Source organism: Rhinolophus hipposideros, assembly GCF_964194185.1.
Source record: "Rhinolophus hipposideros genome assembly, chromosome: 2".
NCBI classification, from domain to species: domain Eukaryota; kingdom Metazoa; phylum Chordata; class Mammalia; order Chiroptera; family Rhinolophidae; genus Rhinolophus; species Rhinolophus hipposideros.
In genome coordinates this window covers 47,509,375-47,522,824 of record NC_138048.1, presented here as the reverse complement: position 1 = coordinate 47,522,824, position 13,450 = coordinate 47,509,375, and the positions used below count along the sequence as shown (strand labels likewise).

General features: G+C 36.1%; 1 protein-coding gene across 6 annotated transcripts in view; it reads right to left on the bottom strand.

Moving 5' to 3' along the window:
* STXBP5L (syntaxin binding protein 5L) overlaps positions 1-13,450 on the bottom strand; it is a 252,481-nt gene that overhangs the window by 17,865 nt on the left and 221,166 nt on the right. For all 6 annotated transcript variants that reach the window (XM_081030031.1, XM_081030026.1, XM_081030027.1 and 3 more), the window contains 2 exons: positions 7,990-8,160; positions 5,660-5,899 (listed from right to left, as the gene is read on the bottom strand). In XM_081030031.1, coding sequence (XP_080886157.1) covers positions 5,660-5,899; positions 7,990-8,160 — 411 coding nt within the window. The remainder of the gene's footprint in view (positions 1-5,659; positions 5,900-7,989; positions 8,161-13,450) is intronic.

The following is a 13,450-nucleotide window of genomic DNA, read 5'->3' as shown; positions in this document are numbered from 1 at the left end:
GGGTGGAGATTTTTCCCTGCCTATTAGCAATGCTAATAGTATTATAGTCTATTACAATTAGCTGTAGCTGCACCTTTTCTTAAGAATGGTCTCATCTCCTCTCTTTTCTTTGTCTCCCCTCACATCCTCCTACTTTTCCTACCCCCTTTCTCCCCATGGCCCTGTGCCCTGTTCTTTCTGCCTACGGGAACAGTACTAGGATAACTGAAGAGGATAGGAGAGGAGGAGTTTAGGCAATTCAGTCTGAGAGTCCAGGTATAAAAGGACAGCACTCCCAACCTCCCATGAAAAAAAATAATGCCAAAAGGTATGAGGAATGATTTAATTAGAATTCACTAGAATTGATCCTTTCATAAAACCACACTTCCATAACTACCTGCCGCATCCTTAATTTAGAGATAGCCTAAAGTGGGTTAAAAAAGATAAGAAATTTACAATTTTGAAGCCATTTTACTTATACATGATGTTTATAAGAAGTCAGCATCAAAATGACAATTTTAATGGGCTGCCTTTGCTGAAACAGCTGCTTTGTTTCCTAATGTGTGGTCAAAAATGCTTTGTTTATATTCTGTTCATTAGGTTTACATAGGGTTTTAAGTTTTCTCAACAATGTATTATTAATTTTTATAACGCTATCTTTAATTTTTCCTAACTTAAAACAAACAAAAAAACCTTAAGTCCAAATAATAAGTTACCAGTATTTCAGAAATACACTTCACTACAAAGTTAGCTTAAATTTAAGGGCTTCTATAATAAGATCTTAACAATTTAGTCTACAGTAAGTAATTGACCGTACAATCAGTTAGGACTTTCCTCTTAAAGGAGGTCTCACTGGCTAGAAGTATACCTTACTCCAGCTTTCCAAATAACCAACCCTCCTCACTACAACCTTCATTCATTCAATCAATAAATATTTATTGAGGGCATACTATATGTTCTAGGCTATTTTAGTCATAGGGGATATAATAGTGTTTAAAACAGACAAAAATCTCCACCTTCATAGAACTTACTTTCTATGATAGAGACAGACAACATATATGATAAATAAGCATATATATATATAAGATATTAGGTAATAATAAGTACTAAGGGGAAAAAATAAAGCAGAAAAGGAACAGGATCTCTTGGGAAAGGGGGGCTTAAATTTTAAATAGAGTAGAAGATGTTATGGACTACATGTTTGTGCCTCACCCTGCCCCCAAATTCATATACTGAAGCCCCAACTTCCAGGGTAGATATATTTGGAGAAGAGGCCTCTAAGGAAATAATTCAGGTTAAATGAGGTCATAAGGGTGGGACCCTGATCTGATAGAATTAATGTCCTTATAAGAAGAGACACCAGGACGCTCTCTCTTCCTCTTTGTGGGGACAGAGCTCTCATCAGATACCCACACTGCTGGAATGCTGATTTGGGACTTCCAGTCTCCACAAGTATGAGAACATTCTGTTGTTCAAGCCACCTAGTCTGTGGTATTTTGTTATGGCAGCCTTGGCAGACTAACACAGAAGAGAAGGCATGATGCTCTGGGAATTCGGGCTCATAGTGCTGATATTCTGGCTAAGGTGATTATCCTTCACCTCTGACACAGGAGTCTCATGTTTTCTATCAGCATCCATGAAACTGGCAGTCTAACTTTATTAGTTTGCAAGTAAGGTAAAATCTCAAACTTTCACAGACCTTGCCTTTCTAAAGCAGTAAAGGGCAGACTAACAGGAGATAAGACCAGCGAGATAATATGGAGCCAGGTCGTGTAGGACAAGGTAAAGACTTAGACTATCCTATTAGAGATGGCAAGATTTTGAGAATAAAGTGATATAATCTAATTTTCATTTAATGGGATCACTCTTCTTGCTGGCCATATCCTATAGGGAGTGAGGTTGGAAGAAGGGAGAGCAGTTAAAATGTTGGTACAATAATCCAGGTGAGAAATGGATACCGGCTTGATTGAACCAGGTGGTAACAGTAGAGGTGGTGAGAAGTGATCAGAATCTGAGTACCTCGGTTTTTGAACACCTACATTGAGGAACATTTTGGTTTATGAACGCCATAAACCTGGAAGTAAAAGCTTCAGTTTTCGGACACGACTCAGAAATCGAACATGTCACACGGCTTCCGCTGAGTGCAAGATCCTGAGGCCTAGCTGTCGGCTGTTTTCGAATGTTTTAGAACTGTGGATTACGTTAGAAAACCGAGGTGCCACTGTATATTATAAAGGTTGAGCCAACAGAATTTGCTGCTAAATTGGATTTAGAGTATGAAAGAAAAATAGTTGTCAAGGATGATTTTGTTTTTGACCTGAGAAATCAGAAGGATGGACTTGCCATTAACATACGTGGGAAAGATTATGGGAGAAAACAGAAAGGCTTCTCAGGAACTCGGTTTGGACATGTTAAGTTGGAGATGTTTAGTAGGTATCCAAGTGGATGTCAAATTCCTGGAGGAGTTTAGGCAATTGAGTCTGAGAGTTCTGGCATGGAGCTCCTAAAACCCTGGGAATTTCCTAAGTGATGAGAGGGACACAGGTATCTTTTATTATGTTAACAAGGTGACTTCTGGACCTCTTCTAAGGATGGGGGCTGGTTGCCAGGGGAACCAAGCACATGATTAGAGGGGCTAAAGATTGAGTTCAATCACCAATGGCTAATGATTTAATCAATCATGCCTGTGTAATGAAGCCTCCATAAAAACCCAACAGGAGGGCAGTGGGAGAGCTTCCGGGTTGGTGACGGGTGAAGGTGTGAGCGAGTGGCGTTTGTGCGGAGGGCAGGGAAGCTACGCGTCCCTTCGCACACACTTTGCCCTGGAGTCTCTTCCCTTTGGATGTTCGTCTGCATCCTTTCACAACAGACTGGAAACAGTAAGTAAGCAGTTTTACTGGTTTCTGTGAGCTAATGTAGCAAATTAATCATGAGAATCTCAGATTTATAGCTGATGGGTTAGAAGCACAGGTGACAACCTAGATTTGAAAAGTGTTGGGGGACAGTTTTGTGGGACTGAGCCTTTCATCTGGGGGGTCTGATGCTATCTCCAGGTAGATAGTGTCAGAATTGAGTTAAATTGTGGGACACCCAGCCAGGGTTACAGAGAATTGCTTGCTGTGAGAAGAAAACCTCCATACATGTGGTATCCGAAATGTGCGTGCGGTTGTAGTGTGGAAGTAGAGGAGACACACAGAAGGAAGACAGACTAGATTATGTCCTTATGTGAGAGGGAAAAGCGGTAGGTTTTTCCATCTCAGCATATAAAGTTGCATTTCCATGATCAGTATCACCTAGGAGCTTGTTAAAAATGCAAATCTTCAGATCCCAGCCCAGATGTTTTGAATTAGAAACTCCCGGGTTTGGGCCCAGTAATCTCTGTTATAACAAACCCTTCAACTGATTCTGATTAAGGCTACAGTGATAGCTACTAGAATGGATAAACTCTAGATGCTTTCCTATTTTGAAATTCAATGATTTAGTGCATTTCAAATTTCCATATCATTGATTATAATTTGTTGTCAAGACAATCAATACATTTATGTGAAAAGATTCCTTAAGAAAAGAGAAGTGGGCTTTTCTTTGTTAAGAGGTTTTTGGTTACTGATTTACTCTCCTGTTCAGACTTTCTATTTCTTCATGATTCAATCTCAGTAGGTTGTATGTTTCTAAGAATTTATCCATTTTTTCTAGGTTATCCCGTTTATTGGCATATAATTTTTCATAGTAGTCTCTTTTAATCTTTTATGGGGTATCAGTTGTCATGGCTCCTCTTTCATTTCTGATTTTATTTATGAGTCTTCTCTCATTTCTTAGTCTAGCTAAGAAATTTGTCAGTTTGGTTATCTTTTCAAAAACCAATTCTTATTTTTGCTAAAAAGTGGGCTAAGGACTTGAATAGACATATCTCCAAAGAAACCATACAGAAGATAATTTTGCATATTTCCTTAAAATTAGGAATGTAGTAAATTATATTTTCTCATTGTGAAATATATTTACAATTAAGATAAAATAATTCTCTGTATCAGTTTGTTTCTGTTTTGTTTGTTCATTTGGTTATTTTTCAGATTCCACACATAAGTGAAATAACATAGTATTGGTCTTTCTCTGTCTTACTTATTTTCACTCAGAAATAAACTCGTAGATACCAAGAACAAACTGATGGTTGCCAGATGGGAGAAAGGTAGGGGGATGGGTGGAAAAAGTGAAGGGCACTAAGATGTACAAACCGTCAGTTACAAAATAAGTCACGTGGCATAGAGAATATACTCAATAATATTGTAATAACTATGGTATCAGATGGTCACTAGACTCATCATGGTGATCACTTCATAAGGTACATAAATGTCTAATCACTAATGTTGTACACCTGAAACTAATATAATATTGTATGTCAACTACAATTAAAAACAAATTTTAAAAAATGATCCTAACAGATTAACTTTTAAAATACAATGCATTTTATGGGCTGAATTGTTCTCCCCCACCCCAAATTCATATGTTGAAGGCCTAAACCCCCAGTACCTCAGAATGTGATTGTTTTTGTGATAAAGCTTTAAAGAGGTGATTAAATTAAAAAGACACTGTTAGGGTGGGCCCCAATCCAAACTGACGGGTGTCTTTCTAAGAAGAGAAGATTAGGACTCATAGGGAGACAGCAGGGATACCTGCATAGAGAGGGATGTCATCTGCAAGAAACCACAGAAGAAACCAACCTGCGGTCTCCTAATCTTGGACTTCTAGCCTTCAGAAGGATGAGAAAATGAACTTCCTTTGCTTAAGCCACACAGGCACACAAATTCACATTTATCTGAATTTGACACACTAGTGGAGAGCTAATTATTCCACCTACAATAAGTAACAATCCATATACATGAATTTAGCACACCTGTTAACAAAGAAAACAACTTCATCTAACCTGCCATACCATATATATGTATTATTTTAACATAAAATCCCTTATGCTATATATTAATAAAATTCTTTTTTTACTTAAATGTTTTTCAGATAGTTTTTACCATATATAGGAGACAGTGAAAGTTATTGATAAGAACAGATTGAAAAATAAAAAATTAAAAATTAAAATTAAGAAATAACAGGAGGAATCACATTCATCTCTTTTTTGAAAGAAACAAGATAATTCATGTAGGAAGAGCATATACCATATGCTTTAGCAACAAGACTCATAATTTAGGTTGAATGTCTAGGCACTAGTATAAAAAGAAAAGAAATTGTGTAACATCTCTTAGAAACAACATGGGGAGATTATCAAAGACTTTGGAAACACATGTCAGGTCAGACTACTTCTAGCTTAACTGGTCTGAGTTCTTCAAGGATGATATGAAAATATCTGGCATGGAACTTTGGAGAAATGCTTCAATTCATTAAAAATAATTTCTTTTGTATTAAGGTTTTCCTCAGTGCTTTTCAGAAACTCATTTCCCACGGCATTGTTTAGGTCAGCAGGTCCACAGTTTAATACTATGGAAACGGTTGTACTATTTTACCCTAAAGGAAAGCTAAGGTTGCAATATGATTAATGTTGAAATAGTATATGACTTATGAAATTCTCAATAGTTCCTATTACATAGAATACTTATAATCTTTACATATTAATGTTTTACAATACCTTATATCTAAATTTTAAAAAGCAGTAATGGAGATAAAGAAAAACTCTTACCACTTGGCAATACCATGACTGGTTCTGTAAGTCTTTGTTCATCTGCTGATGGTAGGTTCAGGGAGATGATTAACACCATTCCCAGACTAGTTCCAACAAACAAACAAGGGGAGATAGTAGAGTCATTTTTCCGAGCAAAGGACTCCATGAAGTATAGCGCTGTAATTGCTTCTTTAGAATCTTTGTCAATACTAGAGATGCTAGAGCTTCTAGAACGATTATATGAATTTTCTCGGCTTTCTATGGAAATTTAAAAAAACAAAAATTAAATGTTAGTGCACTTTCAGAAAAAATAAAGTCTGACTTAGTAAACGAAAACCAGAATTATGAGAGGGAAGTAGAATTTGATTCTTTGTTAACGGAGCTGGAAGTCACCTTATCCAGTTCACCAGCTTATTTTGAAGATGAAGAGACTGAAGTCCAGAAGTGTAAGCCATAAACCTAGGCAGACCTGGGCCAAAACTTGATTCTCTGGAGGTCTAGTTAACCATGTTTTTCTCTCTACATTGCCTCACACGTTAGTTGAAACTCTCTAATCTGGAAAGGAAATATTTAGTCTAAATAGTCAAGGTTACAAGCATTTCTGGTACCTTTTTAATTATGGTTTCCTCTTATCCATCAATTGTTGGAAGTATTCTTAATGATTTCTTGGCAATTCCCACTTACTGACAATGTTGTGGCTACTGACCTGAAGAGTCACAAATGTTCTGTGGCGAATACATTCCCCTAATACAATTTTTGATTTTTCTATGTCTGGAGTAATTACAGTTGTAAAAACTGAATTATTTACCAAGGCCAAAAAGCAAATGTTATCTTCTTGAATTAGTTTCAAGCTGCCTACCTTGAATCCAAATTCAGTCCTAACTGTGTAGGGCCAAACAAGGAGTTGTAGATAATGCCATCCCATTGAGAGTGGTAATCTTTCTGAGAGGGTCTGCGCACTTAAAGGAAACAGGATGGTTTCAGGCTCTCCTGCTCATCAATACTTACACATGAGCACACTCCAGCAAGCATAAGTTAAGTGGTACTAGGAAGGTTGTATTATTTGTATAATCACTCCAGGGTTCAAGTCCCTCATATTTTTTCTACTCCCTCATTTTCCTTTCCCTCTAGATAGGTAGAAGTGTGACTCATTTTTATAACAAGAAGCTAAATATAAATTTCTGACTATCCTTTTTGTAGAAAACAATATAGTGTTCCTAATTTTCCCCCTTATATCCCTCAGCAAGTTTATAAATGCTTTTTAATAGAATTTAGAGATGAGAGTAAGTTTGTATATAATCTATATATTTTATAGATTTGGAGACAGAAACATAGAGTTAAGTAATTTTCCCAGAATCTAGCACAAGTTAGAGGCCAAAATATCTGAAACTCAAAATTCCCAACTCGCAATCCAGTGATTGAGTGCTACTACTTTTATAACCTTTACATTTTTGCTTCTATCGTTACATTCCTAGCTAAAATGTTCCCCTAATTTTTCCATGGTTTATTAACATTCAACGTTTCTACTCGTAGATACCTGTGATAGAGATAACATTATCTACATGTCCATGGACCCTATTTAGTATGGCATAATATTAAAGAAAAATTTAAAAAAATATTTAAAGATTTAAAGAGTATAGCTCATTACCATCAAAAATTTTGAGGGGTGGTAAATGGGAAATTACTTCATAGCATAGAATTACCACAGCAAATCTTCCTAAGATTTTTTTTTCCCTATCTTTCTCCCCTAAGTTCTTTATCAGCAAGACAATAGCAGCAAAGTTATCCAGTTCCTTCTTTTTTTTTCTCTTTTCTAAAGAATTTTGGCCTTCTGGCTCTTGTACTTGACTCCTTGCACCCACACTCATTCCATAAATTAGCAAACAATCTTCTTTAAAAACATATGATGATGAAGATTGCAAACTTTAGAACTCAACATCCTCCCTTTTTTTTAGTCACATGAACTTGACAGTTGAGGAAATTAAGGTTGCAAGCCATTAAATAACTACAGCTAGAAACATGAAGAGGCTTACCACTGAGATGGAAAGAAACTTGCAATTACTACTTGGAATGTGTATAACAGATTAAGGCATAATTTTGTACAGAGGAGGTGGGAACCTACCAATGAGCAGAGCCATTCTGGTTTTAGAGATAAAGAAGGAGGTGAAGTGGGGCATGGATTTGGAGTCATGGCCATAGCCCGACCAGGCTCTCAGTTAGTTACTCATTGCCTACAGTTTACTAGTTTTTTAAGAGGTTTTACACATGACCTCCATCCATTGTCCTCCAACTCCCGTTACCATATCAAATTATAATTGTATTCACAAAAATCTGCATGTTTAACCCACCTTCTGTTGTAACTGGTAAAGAAATCTCCATGCAAGCAGCAGACTGTGCTTTTCGAAACGGTGGTCTTCCAGGACCCCAGCGGTTTACTTTTGAAACGTCAGCACTAGAAAGACGTTTTCCAGAACTGCAGCTCTGAGAAGTTGGACTTGTGCAGTGTCCATTCACATGATCTGTACCAAGAGGAAGGCAGCATAAATGTCATAATTAAATCTTAATATTAAGGAATCCAAGTATGTAGATTAATGAAGAAGAGAATTATTTTTTTCAAACCAGATGGCTTAATCCTTGCTATTTTAAAATTGAGTCACGATTTCAGTAATTAGCCAAAAATTTCATATTTATTAAATATAAGATTCATTCTTTTAAATTTGACTAGTTAACATAGTTTAATATTCTATATTCCCACTATATAGTCTACCATTTAATGGCCATACAAAATAGGTTATAATACTGAACTCTCTTTTGAATAATTTAAATAAACACCTATTTATGTAAGTTTGGGAAGTACTTCACATGCTTGGAGATTAAGATATAGAATGGAAGCATCTTACTGTGCAGTTGAGGATGGTATTTAAGAATATTGACTCGAGAGCTAGACTGCCTGGGCTCAAATACAAATTCTACCACTTAATAGTTTTAGGAATTACTGAAGTTTTCATGCTTTAGTTTCCTCTTCCGTAAATTGGGAATATTATCCGCCACATGGAGTTTTTGTAATAATACATGTCACAAACCAGAACATTTCCTGGTATATGGTAAACTCTGAACAAAAGTTATTGTCATTCTATTCTAGGGTATTAAAATTGTGCACGTCTAAGAAAAACAGTATTGTTTATTTAGAGCTTATGAATTTAGCTGTTTTGATATAACTTGAAAACTTGTAAGTAACTGCACAAAAATGTCTTATTTTTCTTAATAAGGAAAATTATTAAGATAATAAAAAACAATATTTGAAATATCATCTCATAGTGTAATATTCAGAATGCATTTTAAATGTTATTTAGTCATTCAAAGGACAATAGAATTAAATGGAGAAGTCAATGTTTAATATCCATGTTGGACATAGGGAATTGGCACTCAGTGTCCAATGCATTATAGCCTTTATGCATTGTAGAGTTTGAAAACTTATAATTGTACATTTCCTAGATTCCCTTGCCACTTGTGCAAAGAGAATTAGGTTTCACTATTTAAATGCACTAATGTTGTTTAAAATGAAAGTTGTTTAAAATGAGAGTTAACATTTATTGAATACTTCAATGTCAGGTTTTATACACATTCATTTAATCTTCACATCAACTTTGCAAAGTAGGTGCTTTATATTTCTGATTTTGCAGATTAGGAAAGTGAAGCTCAGGAAAAGGATTCAGAAAATTGTTCAATATTACATAAGTAGTATTCTAGGAGGCAGGATTTTAATCCAGATTTTTCTCATTGTCTGACTGCTTTAAAACTGGGCCACAGGTTCAGGTAAAATAATTGATAGGGTTTAGGAGTGGCTCGTGTGACGGTGATGCACATTGAGATCCAACGCTTTCGGGCCAGTTACCTTCCATACTAACATAGTAGATCTCAGAAATCCCAGATTTCCCAGGTGGAAAGGCAGAAATATCCCATTATGAGTTAGCCATGGGGAAGCTGAAATCAAGAGCTCTACGCCTTTTTCACTATCAAATATCATCTCATAAATAGGGAGAACACTGAGGGCAACAGCTGGCACTAAGGATGTAGAGTGAATTAGAAAATGGTGACACTTCGTGGGTACAAATTGCAAAAATAAGCCCTGTTCTGGGTATGTCAGGACACATTGTCCCTTCCTCAGATGTAATTAATGCCTGTCCTATGGCTGCTTGTCCAGAGGACTGTGGGATGAATTCACAGCCTTTTTAGCCGGGTACAACAGTAAATGGCAGATCCCAAGAGTAGTAAAATTTGTTCATTTAGCCAGGACCCCTTGCACTTGCTAAGCCAAACCCCTGCTGAGCTATTACCATTTCTTGGTGGCTGTTTCATGTGAATATTGTTTAATTTCAGCTCATAATAGGGGAGTATTAATTATTAGATTGCTCAATATACTAGTCTCCTTCCCTTCATTCCCCATCCACTGTGGTGAGCAAATTTTCCTCAGGTTCTCATGTTGGAGTCATGAGGTCCAGGTGATATTACCGTACAAGGGCAGCCCAGAGTTTGGGGCCATATATTTGTTTTCAACAGGGCTGATTAACTTAAAGGATTTATGTTTGTACTTAAATCTTTAAAATACATGGAATTAAATTTGCTTTCTTTAAAACTTATTTTTCTTTACCATGCTAAATATTCAAGATAGATATGAGAATTGATACAAGACACTTAGAAATTTGGTCATAGCCAAGACATTCATTCTGGAAATTTATGATAAAGAAGTAATGCTAGGGGCTGGCCCGGTGGCTCAGGCGGTTGGAGCTCTGTGCTCCTAACTCCGAAAGGCTGCCAGTTCGATTCCCACATGGGCTAGTGGGCTCTCAACCACAAGGTTGCCAGTTCAATTCCTCGAGTCCCGCAAGGGATGGTGGGCTGCGCCCCCCAAAAGAAAAAAAAACAACAACTAACTCAGTTAAAAAAAAAAAAAAGAAAAAAAAAGAAGTAATGCTAAATATAAAAGAAAAACGAAAACCTCTATTGATAAAATTATTCACTGTTGTTTTAGTTATTATAGATAAAAATTGGAAACCAGCTACCCTTTAAAGCTGAGCATAAAATTTTAGGTAAATTGTGGTACATAATCACATAGCAGTATTATAACCTTTAAACATGTTTCTGAAATGCTTGTTGAAATATCTATGATATTATGTGTTTTGATTAGCTCTTGTTGCATAGAAAAACCACTCCAAATGTTAATCACGTAAAATAATAATCATTTGATTATATTCATAGATTCTGTGGGCCATGATGTAGGCAGGTGAAGGCAAAGTGGGTGTACTATATCCATGAGGCCTTGGGACTTATTTTGGAATGCATGAATGGCTGGGGGCTTGGAATCCTCTGGAGGCTTCTTTACTCACATGCCTGAGCTAGAATGACGCAAGGGCTGAGTTCAGTTGGGGCTCTCAATGGTGGCTTCTTCAGGAGGCTTGCACTTCCTTGTAGTATGATAATCTTTTTTACATAGTGGCTCAGGGCTTGAAAAAGCCTGGCAGTTAATTTGAAAATCAGATGGAAACCATATTTCTGCTGCTTTGGTGTTATTGCAATGGACACTCTGCTTTATTTTGTTTTGTTTTGAAAGCAACATTCCAATGTCCAGTCACAAAGTTTTTGTACGTCAAGAGGCAGTTGTAGTAGATTCCTGATCTTATAACAATACGCTCTTCAGTTCAACAATTGATGGCAGTGGTCTTCTGATTCCTTGTTTCTAATAGTAGCAAAGTTATCTGCCCTTCTGATCTGCCTGTTTGGTGGCCTTATTCTGAAAGTCATACCTATAGTAAAGCTTAGAGTTTACTCCTCCAATCATTCAGTGGTTTCATAAGCACCTACCGTGTTTCGCTGAAAATAAGACCAGGTCTTATATTAATTCTTGCTCCAAAAGACACATTAGGGCTTATATTCAGGGGATGTCATCCTGAAAAATCATGCTAGGGCTGATTTTCTGGTTAGGTCTTAGTTTTGGGGAAACATGGTAGTTTCTTGCATTAAATCACTAACTGCATAACATAACCAGAATGGTTTCTGTTCCTCTAACTGCTCCCTGATTACAATGGTTCTTTAGCCCAGGTGTGGAGCTCTATGCCATGTAGAGAAAATACAACACGGTAAAAAATTCAGTCTTAAAACAATAAGTAGATGCAAAAGGGACATGGTTATTCTTTAATTTACAGAAAGATTCCCAAATTTTAAATACTTACAAGCTGCTTTAAATTAGCTGATTCTCTTGTGCCTTTAAACGGAGATTTGATTTAGTGTATTTATTGTATAAATTAAGGTACAATAATGATTTACTGAAAAATGGCTTATTGAATACAATTGAAATTATTTTAACATAGTCCTTGCCAAAACTTTATAGAAGACTATAAATGAAGATTTAATACTTCATAAACTAGTTTTATTAAACTTTTTAATACAGCACACAACTCCAGAAAGTGAAAAATAGTATTATGTAGACACAGACGCATAGATGTAGGCATAGATGCCATAGAGGGTGATTCTATGGTGAAATAAATGTTGAACATAATTTTAAGTCAAAATAAGCAATAAATTTTAAAAACTAAAAATAAATAAAACAAAGACTGCATTTAACAATATAAAATACAGCTGATATCAAACAATTGATTAAAATGTTTGAAAACCCGCATTACTTTACCTTTGCTTACTTTCATCGTTAAGAGGTAACTTTTCCTCTCTCCCTTCTTAATCATTGGTTATGTAATCCTAGTTGGAGGACAAGTTGGTTTGTTTATTGATTTAATGTTGGTTGTTTGCTTGATTAATTTGTTTAAATAGGAAAAGAATTTATTAGAAGATATTAGGCAGCTCAAAATCTCAGGGAGAACCTGTGAGGTATACTCAGAAGCTTTGCCACCAGAAACAATGTCCAACCACGCTAGAGTGAGTTCTGTTTAGTTTAGACACCGCTCTGCCAGTGGCTCAGCCCTAATGATTCTGGGGCCTAAATGCTAGAAGCTGTGATACTGCTCATTTGGTACAGCAGGACATCTCACCAAAACTTGGGTTTGTGTAATTTTTAATTTGTATTTATTTCAGTGTGTTTGACTATCAAACAAGAAATAGTCTAAATACACTAATTAAAAGACATGTTACCAGAGTGGTTCAAAAAATAAGGCACACTCACTTATATGCGGAATCTAAAGAAAAGAATAAGTGAATGAACTAATCAGAAACAGTTTTGGGGACAAAAGGAAAAACAGAGTTGTTAGATGGGTGGGGAGGGTGGGGATAAGGGGAAAGGTGAAGGGATTAGGAAGCAGCTGGTAACCACAAGATGGCCTCAGGGTTTTTGAAAATTAATTTGGGGAACGTAATCAATAATGTTGTAAAGATTTTGTTGGGTATCCGATGGACATGTGTCCTATTTGGGAGACCACCTCAGGGATACTATAGATGCCTGATCATGGCACTGTACACCAGAAGCTAAACAATAATGAATGCCAACTATAATTTTATATATATAATGTGATGGTTTGGTGCGAGGTCGGAGGGATAATGGATGGGGGAGGGGGGTTCACAGTGTGAGGGATATAAATGATGGACGTCTAAGTATTACCTTGTCTTGTACACGTGAAACTAATAAAAAAAAAAAGAAAAAGAACATTGACCAAAATAATCAAATTATTGGTTGATTTTTGTAGATAATTTTAAGTTTCTCATCTTTAACTTAAATCAAGATTTCAGAAATATTATTCTCTGAAGTATTTGAAAATACATAAAACATTGGATTTTACTTATTGAATATTCAGAACTTTAATA